Genomic DNA, 15419 nt, shown 5'->3' with positions numbered 1-15419 from the left:
TACATTATTTATTATCTTCGAAACAATTGCGTCAGACGACGATGCTTATATCTTAGGCCAAGAATAACTTTATTTTTATTCGATACATTCCTACACATCCTCTCTATATGTTCTACAAATTCTTTCCTCGCCACGCAACTGTTCACGGTAAATATGAAACGATTACTTTGATTTCACAAGTAGAAATTTTTACGATTAAACGTGTTTCTATATTTTGCTTATCGCAACAGAAGATACAATTTCTCGCACTTTCTCGTCTTTCCACTGTCCGCGTCTTTCCTCGGTACACCAATCGCTCTCAAACAATTAAATGCGAGACAAGTACTTTCGTTCTCCGAGGGATCACCCCCACTTCCTTCCCCACCTGTTCGCGGTTGGAAGATCGTCGGCAAGTCACAATCGTTGGTCAGTCAGTCAGTCAGTAAGTCAGTCAGTCAGACACATAATCGATCAGTCGACGAATCGATCGAAACGCGATCATCAAACGCTGGATTCTTTGAAACTCTCGGTTCATGAACTTTCTGACTGACAAGTGCGTTCACCTCGTTAAATGCATAGTGTAGTTCAAATGTCGAAGTGAATCGCAGCTGGAGTATCGAAACAACGAACAATCTGTTTCGCGATAAAGAATTTTGTGATTTCTCTGAATATTGTGGAAATTTACTTGAACAGGGTAGGATTTTGTAAACAATAGCAGAATGTAAAAAGTGGATCGTCACTGCTTAAAGGTGTTGAAGAAAAGAAAGGTGAGGTTCAATCGAGGAAGTCGTTTCATCTAATCGAGATTAAATTACGGGTAATTACGATAATGAATGTTTATTTATTGCGTTTTTCATTTAAAGATATACTACTCTGTTCGTTAACGAGCTTTGGTAGGAGATATAAACGAGTATCTACGATATGTGAAATACTTTCCAAACGATTGGGTAGTAATCTGCGAATTAATAGAAGTTTTGGAAGAGTTATTTCTTTTCCTATTCTTCCCCTGCATAATTCAGAATTTCTTTTTAAATATTGCTTCTTCTTTTTTCCTTTCCTAATTCTATATTTAGGATTTAGATTTCGATTTCTATCGAATTTTCCATTTACAGAGAAATATTATTAGTGTAATGAATTTTTTGCAATATTATTTATACCATTCACAGAAAAAAGGATGGAAAAAGTAAAGTTATCTTATAATCAACTTTTTGGAAGGATTATAAAAGATATCTGAAAGAAATTGATTTTAATCTGAATTTCTTTTTAATTTATAATAAATAGCTTAATTATATTGCATGATTAAATATTCGTGAATGAATACGATATATGAATGAAATACGATATATTTCAATGAATATATCTTCAAAAATGTACAAATTAGGGCAAAATAACAATTAGTAAAAAAACCCTTATGCACATAAATTTAAAGTATTATAAACTATCAAAAATAATGTCTATGTATCGGTACCACTTCATCTTCATTTTCGCGATTAGGCGATACGTTTGACCGTCCTTTGGCATTTAATATTCTTAATAGAAAACGCGTTAAATGAGTCAGTGGTAAACAACGTCTTCGTCTGCATTGAAAATGTCGACTTGACAACCATCGAAGTATCTTTCATACGTATTTATAATTTATATGCAATATGCATGATTTCGATGACTCACACGAAATCGACAGCTAAAAAGAACTTCGTGCAGTTGGATCTTGCCTGCTAAATGTAACAAGTGCATTGCAATATCATTGAATATCATCGAAGTTTATTGTTAGAATTATCGTTAAATATTTCATTTCTGGAATCTTATTTTAAAACACTTTTTCCTCGAAGCACCGCTTAGAGATAGAAGATTGTTTATAGAGCTACAAAAGAGCTATTTTTTTTTTATTAAATCATAAAAGCTATTCGTAGGAAGTTTCGGTAACGAAGCGGAACTTTCTTCTGGTTGTTTGCCATTTTGCTAACGGATGGAACGCGTCCATAATTGCTGTACAAGTTGTCATAACGAGAGTATACAACCGATCATTATTTCGTATTGAACTGGAGCTGTCGGTTGATGTACTTGTCAATTAAATCAAGAATTTCGCTTCTTGCTCCTTTCTCGTTCATTTCCGTTTCGATTTTCACGCATGCTAGTTTAACGAACGAGATACGATATTACTAAAGAAATAATTATGCATTTGTCAAATTGTTAGGAAAAAAGAAAACAGTTTTAACTAAAAAAAAAAGTCGTTGATAGGCTGTGCATGTTTATACGAATTTAAAGTTTTATGAAAACAATAGGAAAAATAGAACATTAGTTCAAACATTAATACGAACATTATTAAGCAAAGATATCTTTCACTCGTTAAATATTACGAGTAACGAGTACTACGAGTAAGTATAACGAGTGCTATACTTCGTGCCATATATTTTATGAATCGTCGTCGTCGGAAAGCACGCAGACAAAATATTTAGCGTCGGCAGTAAACGTCGACTTTCCAAACTTCCTGTGCGCTCGGTTTCCAGGGTACCTCTGTGAGATCGTTTTACCAAGAAATCCCTCTGGTGGAATGCAAATAACGCGCACGGACGAACAATCCGAATCTTCGGCTAGTACGTTCTTCTTTATCGCGAAATTAACGTCGGTCTCTTTGTGGAATCCACACGAATATGTCAGACGCGCTTTCCACGAACAGATAACAGTTTTTAAGTTAAGTTAAGTTAAGTTAATGGTGTCGTGCGAACATGATCACTGCGTTTATCCAAAAATAGAAGCATACATGAAGATCATAGTAAAGAAAACACGATATAAATATATTTGTTTACTTTCTCGGTCTGTTTGATGTTTTTTATTTTTTGACCACAATTCGCTTTATTTTTAAGGCACTTCGCGTGTGTTTGAAAGGAAATATTTTAATATAGAGCAAAAAGAACTTTAGATGAAAGGATCAAAATTATTACAAGAACACGCGTCACATCGAAAGATTTGCTACGTTCCCATAAATTAATTCAAACGTGGAATTCATGCTTATGTCGCAATTTAAGCAAAGGCAATTTTCGCCTAAGGAAAACTTTAAGAAACGTGATAAACCAAGCACAGAGTAACTAGATAGAATATTCTTAGCTCTGTATATATGCCAATAGTACAAAGAGCAACCTTCTTAGGCGAATCGTTAATAAAACCAGCTACGAAAAGAGGATAATACATAGTTCACGAATTTTCCTCTTCAATAGTCTTTCGTTCGCGAATGTAATATGATTTACTCGTTTTGAAAATTCTTGATAATACAACAGTAAAAATTCCGCGCGCCGTGCGTGATATAAAAATCGTTCTTTTTTGCTTGGAAACGATTATCTTCTTTATGTTTTATGGTTAAAGAAGCGTTTCAAACATCCTGGTCGCATCGATCGGTTCTTACATAACTGAGGAAAAACGTAATGAGAGAAACGACGGCCGTTTAATACATCATCACTTCTTGAGTAAAAGATTCGTTAGAAGTGTTTGAAAAAAGACAAGAGAAAATATAACTTTACGATGTGAATTTTTTCATAGAAACTATTTAAAAACTGTGCAGGATTTGTGTAAGGTATTTAGGAAATTTTGCATGAATATCTAAAATTCGTGAAGAATATTTTAAATGTTATTTTAATGTCTGAGTTTTAAGGAAATGGTGAGTAAATTAAACGATGAATGGAAAGGAGATAAAGGTATGATTTAAAAGGTATTAAAAAATGTTTCTTTTAATAGTATGTCTTAATATGAAGATTGCAGGGACAGAACATGACGTATGTATAAGTCACGTTCTTCATATTATATGAGACCAATTCTAAAATAATAAAGTAATTTTGTTCGTACATTTAAGATCAAATAATAAATTAAAAACATCGCAGTAAATGCAGCACGTTTGTGGCTGCACAATATAATTCCCGCTGTAATTCGATGTCTCTGTGACGATAATTCTGATCCAATTCCTCGAAACGTCAGATATATGTTTCTTAGAGATTCTAATAAAATGTTAAGTACAAAATGTAACAAAATTGTGAACACATAAATTAAACAATTGCAACTTGGCTGTCAGCAAAGAGGAAAGGTAATTTATTCTTGCGTAAAGTTCAAAGACAAAAAGAAAGATATTTAGGTTTATTCCGATATCGCGTGGAAATCAGAAAATTTGTGAGCTTCTAAAGCAGTAATTATTAACCCTTTCTCGTACTTTAGCGAGTCAGACTCGCGATGAAAATTTTAGTCCAAATATGAATATCGCGAGTCTGACTCGCGACCAGATACTTGGGCCAAACGTAAACATAACAAGTCGAACTCGCGGATTGTTTCTTCGCCCGTTACGATTGTGACCGAATGTTAGTTCCTGTTTACGAGCATCAGGCTGGTCTGTTTCGTCGAACTAAATGGTACGGGAAGCGGTTAATGAAAAATTTCTCAAATTTGCAATAAAATTGCAAATCATTTTCAATTTACTAAGTCGGTTTCTCACATATTACAGAATCAGTGGATGATTTTATTCAAAGTCAAGATAATCAATCAAGTAATTCCTCCACTTTGTGAACGACGCTAGAAGAATATTAACTACAAACGTTGATCAATTTAATTATACATTTGATCAAATCGTAAAGAACTCTTCAAGATCGGAACAAGGAAAGAAACGCTTTTGTGATTAAAGAAACGATTTCACAGGAGTGGAAATTATTGATGAAGAGGTGCACGTGAATAATCGACATGCAACATCCCGAAATGCGTTTTACATCGATGTTGGCAAACGCCGCGAAAAGGTGATTAACAGTCGTCCGTTGTCCCACAGAAAGAATTGTGGGAGAAAAATCGAGAATGGAACTGAACGCGTTTGTCATCTATGTTGCGGTGAGTGATCATTCTTCATTGTGATAACAGACGTCAAACTACCTAATTTCTATAGTGGCTACGAAAAATTTGGCACGTACATTTATTTTCCAATGAACCGTTCCTCTTTTTATCAGGTGATATGCGTTTCATTTTCATAGTGTTAAATTTTGGGTCTGGGATAATATCGGATAAACGTAAAGATAAGGTGATTGATTACATCCAAATTATATCCAGAAACTTCAAATAGCAAATTAATTTATGACACGTGTCGTTGTACAACATCAGTCATTTTATAACATTTATAATCAGCATGTTTGCAACCACTCATCCTGAAAAATTGATCTATAGTTCCTCGTATGAGTTTTGTACCGAATAATTTGACTTTGTCACGTATAAATTATAGTTATTATATTGGCGCATAATATCACGTATAATGAAAGATTATATTTATTTTATATTGATTTTATTAAAAGCAAAAATTATATTAATTATATTAAAATATAATTATAAAATATAAGGAAGGAAGGTAAGATACAAAAGATTAAAAGATAAATTAACAATAACAAGATTAGCACACAATAGTAGGGTAATTACATTAATGGATTATTATAATATTGTAATATTAACAATTAAATATTTTGATATACAGGGTGGTTGGTAACTGGTGGTACAAGCGGAAAGGGGGTGATTCTACGCGAAAAAAGAAGTCGAAAATATAGAATAAAAATTTGTTTTCTTTTTTTTTAATTTTTCCATCGAGACAACGATCTACAATGAGATCCGTTATAACGAGGCGTGATAAAGTGCACGCGTACCGAGCGAAAATTCAAAGTCGATTTTCTCGAAAACAAAGCCTCAAACGAAAAATTTTTATTCTATATTTTCGACTTCTTTTTTCGCGTAGGATCACCCCCTTTCCGCTTGTACCACCAGTTACCAACCACCCTGTATATATATACATAGCTACTTATATCACTTTTAATTGTAAGTCATGGAATTATAAGAGCGTTACTAATTTTATATGTATGTATTTCTTATCGCTTCGTATCAAATACACGTAAGATTCCATTCTATCGTCACGTGTTACGTCATGTCTTTTCGATTCATACGTACACACACTTACATATGTGCTTGCTCATCGAACAAAATGCCGACGCGAGACGTCGTTTTGAATACTTATTGTTGCTTCTGGCGCGATGCAACGCGTTCGAATTGACTCGCGCGAAATCAAACGCCGAAAAACTCGATGTTCGTTTCATCGAACACAACACGCTCACTCGCAATTTCGACAAACTAGTTGCCATTGAACTTTCGTTTTATTAACTTATTTTACATTATTGCATCTTTGGAGATGATAACGTGATTTTTATTCTGCAAATAACTTTACCACACAATAGTAAATTGCAAAGTAAACATCGATGAACGTATGATTCCTCCTTTTTCTAAACGTAAGCACTTTTAAAGCTCTAGTATAAATATATGAATATACGTACGATATAAAAATAATATTAAACTGTTAAATATTTTATAGTATAGAAATATCCAGATATAATATAGGATGGTGTAAAAATAATACATTTAAAAACAATTAAATATCATCAGCTGTAAAAGAAATGGATGAGAAACGTGTAAAATGTAAATAACTTACTATACTTTTTATATTATGTATATTAAATTATACGTCTCTGAAAATGTGCAATATCCATTTCTAATTTTATATCAGATGACATTTCGATATGGTGAAATCGAATTTTCCCTCCTTGGATCTGACATTGACGAGCTGTAGACTCCTTCGTGTGGCCGGAAGTAGCAGCCGGGACATCGACTTCCGGTCCCCATGTCTTACTAAGCAGACGTGTATTACCATCACGCGAGTCTGCATTCTTACTGTCTGATGGGATCGACCTTCGAACGGGATTACTCTTGCATAAATAAATCGTCTAATTAAAGAAAGTATCGATCGATTTGATTAATTCACCTTTCCTGCGATTCAGTGGCTTGGAGATCATAAGACAACCATCACATTTGTAAATGAATTTCTGAAAGCCCGCAAAGTCAATGACGGCCACTTTAAATATTAATTGCTTCAGATTAAATTTTTTCGCGATAAATACCGGATCAAAAGAACTTCGGGCGAAGATCTCTGTAATAAAGATCAAGTTTCAATCGTTTTCTCCTTCCTAAAAGAGATATCGATATTTTGAAAAATCTAACTGCTAAATGTCTATCTCTGCTCATATTGGCGTTGCTAACAACCAGATGTGAAAAAAGAAAAAATGTATTTTCCATTTTTATTAATTACTATTAATTGTCTTTAATCTTTTGCGTTAATCGATAATTCTTAAATCATACCAAGGATTCTCTCTTCGTAAGAGCAAAACGGTTCTATTTTGTAAGTGGTTTAAGATTTTTGCACGTTACTTTAATTATACATAAAATTCATTTTTTGCTATAATCTTCTACATAGCGAAACAAACGAACTTCTAGTAAAAGTAATTTTACACATCTGTTAATTTCTCTCTGTAATTCTTTACATGGTGTAGGAAAGAAACTTTCAGTGAAAATAATTTCCAACGTAGCAAAAAGAGAAAACCTTCGGTTCGTCGACTTTTTCTATTACACAGAAACTGCAGAAACTCGCATGTACCAACGGACGCTGGTACTACGTTTCATGTTTGCAACGAAATCCCCGCGTAAGATCGCAAATATTAAAGTCCGCGTAGCAGCGAGCCGCGTGTGGACAAATTTCGTCGTCGGCCGTAGTGGTAAAAATGCGAGAACACGAGTTTACAATAAGCTTCGTGTTTGCAAAGGGTATTGGCGTTTGTCATACAGATATTACATGGTCGACGAACCTTGAGAATTTCTTAGAAAGAATGTAACGCCGGACTGTACGAAGTACACGTCGCACCAAACGCGGTTCCAAACTCATTTCACGTACATATCGACCGATATCGCCGATATGAACACGAAATTTTATTCGCAATCGATGTCACGAAATGATATCGATGTTTATCGATGTCCCTTTTACGCTGCTGGACCTTCTTAAACCTGTGACAAGTATAAAAATTGCTCGGTTTAGAGTTGTTCGTTCGATCAATAAAATATTGTAGTATTTCTTCTTATATTAGGTTGTGCCATAATAAATTTTTCTAAGAACATTTTTAAGGTAAAGGATATGAATGGATGTACATAATGTGTTTTACAATGAAGATTTTTTATCGAATATTCTCGCTGTTTCGGAGCGATACTAGGAATTCTTTCGTATACATCTTGGAACATTTTATATAATTGTGTTAGAAATGGGCTAATTTTCAATAAACATACAGTTAAGGAATAACATTTAAAATTATCTTGTCTAAGTATTAAATAAAGATGAAAAAAAGCAGATGTGGAGCTTCGAATATTATAATTATCTGAAGGCAATAAAATATGATAGCCGAGTGAATTTATGTTTTCCCATCGGAGAAATAAAATTCTGTCTGCGATAAAAATTGAGCATTCTTCCGCGATAGAATCGGAAAGAGGAGTGGCTTCGCTTCTATCGACTACCTAAGGTTATAACGAAAGTTTAGCTGTCGCTTCTTAGGTGGCCTTTACGAAAGTCCGTCACGTACAACACGTGTACGTGCCTTGCGGATTTATTGCAGTCATACTTTGTGGTTTCGACATAACTCTATAGTGTCGAGAATATGTCACTTTCGTTAAATTTGATAAGAACCCCTAACTTCGAGAACTTACAAGACGTTCGCAGAACTCGTACGATTATCGAAGGAAAATATTTTTATCCTTTTCAAAAAGACAGAATCCTTACTAAATAAGAAAAATAAGAAGCAACAGCGATGTAAAAGGGAATATTATCATTGATAAAAATAAAAAAATACATACATCCTCGTTCATTCTGATGAACGATCACGTATGCGTTGAACTCACCTCGATAGTTACGCGAAAAGCTTAATTCAATGAATGATTCACATTACAGAGCTTGGCGATAGCATCGATAGCCTTCATCGATACGATAAACGCGAACCCACCGTACTACGTGAAACCCATCGAGGACGAGAACGATTACGCTCGTGTGCTGGAGCTTTCGCTTTTGTTTTACGAGGCACAACGATCGGGAAAGCTGCCGGAGAACAATCGAATCCCATGGAGAGAGGACTCGGCGCTCGACGATCGAGGACTGAACGGAGAAGATTTGACCGGAGGCTATTATGATGGTAGTTGAAAACAGTATATAGTATGGTATATAGACTACATAGTATATAGGAATGATTGCATCGCTCAGGCAACGATAAAATGATCAGTGGAAAATATACTTACTAGAAATGAAGTTCTGTAGATAGAATTTTCTACCTACGCGATATCGTGATTGTGTAAATTTGCTATCGTTATATTGATATATGAAAGTGCTTGCACATCTTTTTCCTTTTTTTCTTTTTTGTTAGGATTATTTCTTCGAGTAATGTCACGAGTAATATTTATTAACGACTGTAGAAGGAAGACTGTAGGTAAAAAGAAAGTCGCATTTTTCGTAATTTTTTCTAGAAGAGCAATTTCAAAATCCAACATCGTTAATTTGAGTTTGAGAGTAAATATGTTCTTATCATTTTCTAACAAAAATAGGGATTATAATTGACTGGAAGCTTTATTAGCTGCTTAACGGGCGCATACACGTGAGCATACTTGTAGATTTAATTCTTTAGTTTAGCAAATTATTTTTACCACTGATCTTTATACGTTTATCTCTATAAATAATTATACATATACTAAAATATCTATACATCTTATAAAAGATATATTATACATCCATTTGTAAGTTGCTTTTCAAGTTTTGCAAGTTGAATGTCACGATATTCTAGAGTACAATCATCTTGATTAATAAACTGAAGAAAAATATGTACGTTGAATCATTAAAAAGTTGTAACAAAAATACCTGATAAAGACGTAGTACATTAAAATGTAATAATTCGAAATATTTTTAGCTGGTGATTTCGTGAAGTTCGGTTTTACTATGGCTTCGACAACTACCCTTCTGGCTTGGGGCGCCGTCAGTTGGCCAGAAGCTTACAACGCGGCTGGCCAACTCGACGAACTTCGTAAAGCCATCAAATGGGCTACAGACTACTTCATCAAGTGCCATGTAAGCGAATATGTCTTTTACGGGCAAGTCGGGGATTTCTCATTAGATCACACGTTTTGGGGGAGACCAGAAGAACTGAATACCACCAGACCTGCCTATAAAATTGATCCGGAACACCCAGGTATAATATCATAACATCTAATATTAATAATAACAATATTAGATTGATCGTGAAAAATTCTGTCACCAGGTTTTTGAAATATTCACAAATTCATTTACAAACGTGCGTTAAGTAATATCTTTCATTTTTCTATTAACTACAATACCGTGCGAATATCATCTATATTATAACTATATTGTAGTACATGCTACTACAACTCTATATTGTAACCACATACAATTATATAAATTTAATTTTTACGCGGGGAAACGATAGTCTAGTTTTTGAAAACTGCAACTGATAATTCTAGTCAAAATTCCCTTTAGCAGAAAATCTGCCTACAATCCCATGTATTGCAGATGTACCTACTACATGCTATCAACTTCGAACGAACAAGCAACACGATGAGTAAATTTCGCGGCAGTTCATACGTAGTTTCGAGCCAAAAGCCAACGTGAAATTCCCGAAAGCTCATAATTTCGCGTAAAACTTTCGTCAAACATACGTATATTGCGAGTTTTGCCTTTCTCCTATATATGTAACTTGTTTGGCTGCGAAACGTGGAGAAATATTTCTTAACTAGGCAGCGTTCATCTGCAAAGCAATGTATGATATCGAACAAAGTTTCATCAAATCAGAAGAGCCTTCATCAAAGAACTAGAAGATATTTTCATTTATTTTACGTAGGAATGCTTAGCCTAAATTTCTTTCGCGTTCATCGCCGATTTTGTGTAATTGCAATACTGTGGAAAATGTTTTGTTTTTATGAACAAGTGTAAGAACAATTTCTTAAATGTTCTTTTCAAGAATTAGTAATCAGCACGACAAATGTTATTTAACGTAAAATAATTATTACTTCTATTATGAATTCCTTTGATTTGAAACGTCAAGTAATCTCTTCGTACGTTCATTTCATACTTTCTGCTATTCTCTTTCCAGTGTATTTGAGAAAGCCGATTTCCGTTTCTTTTCTCTTACGACTCTCACCAGGTCCATATATGCTCTATAACATTCATAGGTTTCTTTTTATTGTAGAATTTGAGAAAGTTCTCGACCTGCGAAAAAATATATTCGAACAACATTATAAAGAGAATGCCTAATGATTCTGTACTTCGTATTATTTAATAATTTCCTCTATGCATAGTTCTATTTGTTTTCATTTATTATTATCATCAATTATAATTATACTGTTTATTATAATAATTACCATTATTATTCTTATTTTTACTATTATCTTATCTATATCTATTATTTTATTACTATAATCATTTTTGTAGGATCCGATCTAGCAGGTGAAACAGCTGCTGCCCTCGCAGCATCCAGTATGGTATTTCGTAATCACGATCCAGAATACAGTGCTAAATGTTTGAAACACGCCAAGGAATTGTACAAGTTTGCCAATGAATATCGAGGGCTTTATCACGAAGCGATCCGTGGAGCAGCTCAGTATTACGAGAGCACGGATTATGGTGACGAATTGGCTTGGGCGGCGGTGTGGCTGTTCAAGGCAACGAACGATACAATATATCTCGAGGATGCTGAACATCATTACCAGCATTTCCATCTCAAAGAGAGACCGAACGAATTCTTTTACAACAAGAAGGTCGCTGGCGTTCAGGTAAATTCATTCGCCTGATTAAGTACTGAAAAATGATAGAAAAGAAGAGATACATATTCATCGAATTCCTTTTTTTTTTTTCATTTTTCTTATAACTATAACTTTCCGGACATTTCTGTAATTTCTGAGGACATTTGTCTGCCCCCGCATTACAATGCCGACCAGAAAGAGTTAATTTGCAATTTACAATATACCTAGCAGATGAATCAAATTTCTGTCTAGGTTCCGTTTCTCAAATTAGATTCCTAAAAAGACCAATAAATTCGTAGAAAATATTACAAACAATTAATTTCTTCTAAAATATCTTCAGCAAGATAATTTACTAAAAAATATCATGAAAATCAAAGCAAAATTAAAAAGGCGAAAAATTACTTGTATCGGGCTGATATGAATTAAAGTCAAAATTTTGGCAGGTCTTGTTGGCACAGATGACAGGGCAGCCGGAATATCAGAACGCGGCACGTGCTTTCTGCGATTTCTCGGTGCGCCAGCAAAAACGCACGCCGAAGGGATTGCTGTACATCGACAAGTTCGGCACCCTCTGCCACGCTGCAAATGTAGCGTTCGTTTGCCTGGAGGCGGCTGACTCACCCGGTATCGGCGATCCCCAGGAATATCGTGAATTTGCCGAGCAACAAATTTACTATATGCTGGGAGGAGGCGGTAAGCTTGCTATAATACGATATGACTCTATTGGAAATTGTATAGCCTGATTCAAAGGAGCAGGTCTCGAGTAAAATGTGATTTTACGAATTATCATGATAAGACTTTATTATCAAACGTTATTTGTTTTTTATATCGAACGCTAATAAATAATGAAAATTAATTTTACATTGGAAGAATTGTTTTTAAGATCTATATATATACCGTCGACCGTGAGTATTAACCTTGCTCTCCTCCTCACCTCCTCTTCGCTTTTGTATCGCTTCAGATATCGTTTCTTTCTTAAATTGTTTTATTCATAAAAGGTGTGGAATACACAAAAAGAACAAACATTAAATTGAATAATAAAATCAAACATTTGAGAATTATACGTATTTTAATAATACCTATTGAAATATAACATCCATTTCGGGTCGTATAAACTTGAGAAAGTCAGCCTGATTAAGACACCTATTACAATTATAACACCTCGTTACAATTATTGTAAAACTTTAACAAATTTTACTTTATTTAGTATTCTACGTTGCAAGACACGATTACATTACATTACATTACACTACACGGATAAATTAATAGATTTGTAATAAAATAATTAAAGAACAAAGACAGTGGGAAACGTTGAACTTAAATTAACATTACGAAGAATCCAAATACATGCTTATGGTCAGCAGTGTACATATACAATATATTTATCGATTACATACTTTTTACTTCTCTCTACGAGTACTATAATAAACCCTTCAAGTATCGCACTCACCTTTTTCAACATCCTGTATAGTTACCCTAATTTCTTCGTTTCTCGCATCGCAATTAAAGCAAAACTCTTTCCACCCCTATTAGGCAGGAGTTACGTGGTCGGTTGGGGTCGAAATCCACCGAAGCAGCCACATCATGCTGCGTCATCCTGCCCCGACAGACCAGCCGTTTGTGGATGGCCCGAATTCGACAAGGACGCACCAAACCCTCAAATCCTTTATGGTGCCCTGGTCTCCGGCCCCGACGAGGCGGACAAGTTTCACGATCATCGAGAGGATTACGTATACACGGAAGTCACATTGGATTACAATGCCGGATTCACGAGTGCACTGGCCGGATTGTTGCAACTACGAGTTAAAAGCACTACGTAACGTGCGATAACAGTTCGCTGCTTTTGGCCACGAACCAAGGAATTACTTTACTCTCCAAAACGAAATAGTTCGCGCTAAAATAACGAAAGAAGACTTTTTCATAATTCATACATAATCTGTGAATACAAAATAAATTGGAAGATATTGTCAAATGATCTTTCGGAGAGGATTATCTTTTGACTTTTATTTTTTGAAAGCTGAAAGTTGATAATTTTATGTGTATATCAGTTGAATGAAAGATATTCCGATTCTTGTTAATGGTGACTAATGTATCGAATGGAATTCCAAAATTTGCTATAGAGGATCGATGCATTGTTAGGTGATCGTTTTCGAAAAATTCGATGCAGGATAGTAGTGTCTTTCAGTCGATTATCGAAACGTATCGTTAATATTATATTTCTATGTGAATATCAATCGGGTAAAGGATCTGTTGATCCTTATTGGTGGTGTAGTGTATCAAAAGCGAGATTTGTGATAAGAGATCAATGATTGGTCATGGTGAAATAATCGTCCTGAAAAAATTAGGTGGATTGTGTGTTTAGGTTGATAAATACCTACTACTAGTAATTTCATCGAATTATTATTTTGTGAATATTATGTGAAGTAAATATCAAGTGAACGATTTTTAATTCTCGTCTGTAATATGGAGAAATCGAATAGACAAGTAATTAATTCTGATAATCAAAGGAAAGTGGCAAATGTATATTCATGACTATGAATTAATTAAACAAGAAAATGAATTAAGTAATTGCAGCCATGATTGAAGCGCCGTTATGTAAGATTGACTAGATGTTTTATGTATGATGAATAGAAATTTATATCGATTGAACGATTGGATGTAATTTATTGATGTAACGTTGATTGATGGGAAGGTGAAATTATTTTCGTTCTCAACGTACGATTTTATTGAAACGATATCTAGGCTGTGTAACTTGACGCGCTTGAGTATGGCTTTAATAGATTCGATTGGAAAATGTACATATATAATGTAGCGGTGTAAGGTATGTATAAGGTTAATAGAAGAAAGGAGTTTATTTAGGTACGAAACATAAAACTTGTTCGGTAATTAATATAATTAAGAATATTATGTAGTTATATTTTGTAGAACTTTCTTCGAAAAACTTTTTTAAAATAAGGGATGCTATCGATTGATACGTCAATTTCTATGCCATTATTCGCGCTACTCTCGCTTCTGTTAAAGCTTTTCTTATTGAAAAATACTTTATAATGTACATAATAATCGCATAAAAAATATGAAAAATTAGCTTCCTCGTCTATTTAATAGTTCTATAAATATAGTGTATTATAAACTACATAAAAGCGCGCATATGAAAAAATTTCAATATCTTAGAGTTTTATATTCATTTTCGGTTATAATTTACTTCTGAATAAATATCTAATATTTCTTATTATTTTATGCTTCAATTAATATAAGACGAGCTTACTATGTACGATAGCTACGAACATACATGCGATTAGAAACTAACATAAACGAAGAACAAAGTAATTGTTCCTGTTATAGGCAAGATAATGTGTATTTATATTATCTTAATTATTTAACCTTGCATAATTTATATGCTTCCCAATATACTAGACTTATGTAATGTTATACCTACTGAAAACATATTGTTATAAATAAATAGTCGAATATTTTCCATAACTCTACGGTGGTCATGAAAATTTATACGTGAAAATTCCAGAAAGCAATTCGAAATTCTGAACGATATTGTTTGAGTATTTCTCGATATCGTAATTATAGTGGAACAAATGCATAATTGTAACATTTAGAAATTTATATACAGCTTTTCAGTTCAATTCGAAACCTAGTAATTTATAATCGTTCTAAATAAATTATTTCATGCTAGTGTAATAACATATTATTATTAAATACGGTAGTAATATCTACTGGTAATTTAGTATTAAATACAATATTTATTTACAATCAAATAC

The 15419-nt window shown here is 33.9% G+C and overlaps 1 protein-coding gene across 4 annotated transcripts; it reads left to right on the top strand.

Annotated features, from left to right (window-relative positions):
- The first annotated feature begins 417 nt into the window (after positions 1-417).
- Positions 418-13625, top strand: LOC117161570 (endoglucanase E-4). 4 transcript variants are annotated; one of them, XM_076625878.1, is made up of 7 exons: positions 418-746; positions 4654-4836; positions 8801-9038; positions 9804-10082; positions 11339-11679; positions 12093-12342; positions 13183-13625. In XM_076625878.1, the coding sequence occupies exons 2-7, from the start codon at positions 4804-4806 to the stop codon at positions 13467-13469; spliced, it is 1428 nt and encodes a 475-aa protein (XP_076481993.1). In that variant the 5' UTR covers positions 418-746; positions 4654-4803; the 3' UTR covers positions 13470-13625. The 4 variants fall into 4 exon arrangements, with proteins under 4 accessions (XP_076481993.1, XP_033199095.1, XP_076481984.1 ...); XM_033343204.2 differs by having other exon boundaries at positions 4463-4836; XM_076625869.1 differs by having other exon boundaries at positions 418-796; positions 4463-4836.
- Positions 13626-15419: the final 1794 nt, after the last annotated feature.

Source organism: Bombus vancouverensis, chromosome 2 (assembly GCF_051014615.1).
Source record: "Bombus vancouverensis nearcticus chromosome 2, iyBomVanc1_principal, whole genome shotgun sequence".
NCBI classification, from domain to species: domain Eukaryota; kingdom Metazoa; phylum Arthropoda; class Insecta; order Hymenoptera; family Apidae; genus Bombus; species Bombus vancouverensis.
The sequence above is the reverse complement of the archived record's forward strand: the minus strand, read 5'-3'. Positions and strand labels throughout refer to the sequence as shown.

Excerpts from the sequence above, each read along its gene's own strand:
- LOC117161570 (XM_076625878.1), top strand. The coding sequence starts at position 4,804 with ATGGAACTGAACGCGTTTGTCATCTATGTTGCG. Across the intron at positions 9,039-9,803 it reads GACCGGAGGCTATTATGATG|CTGGTGATTTCGTGAAGTTC; the intron begins GTAGTTGAAAAC and ends AAATATTTTTAG. Across the intron at positions 11,680-12,092 it reads AGAAGGTCGCTGGCGTTCAG|GTCTTGTTGGCACAGATGAC; the intron begins GTAAATTCATTC and ends AAATTTTGGCAG.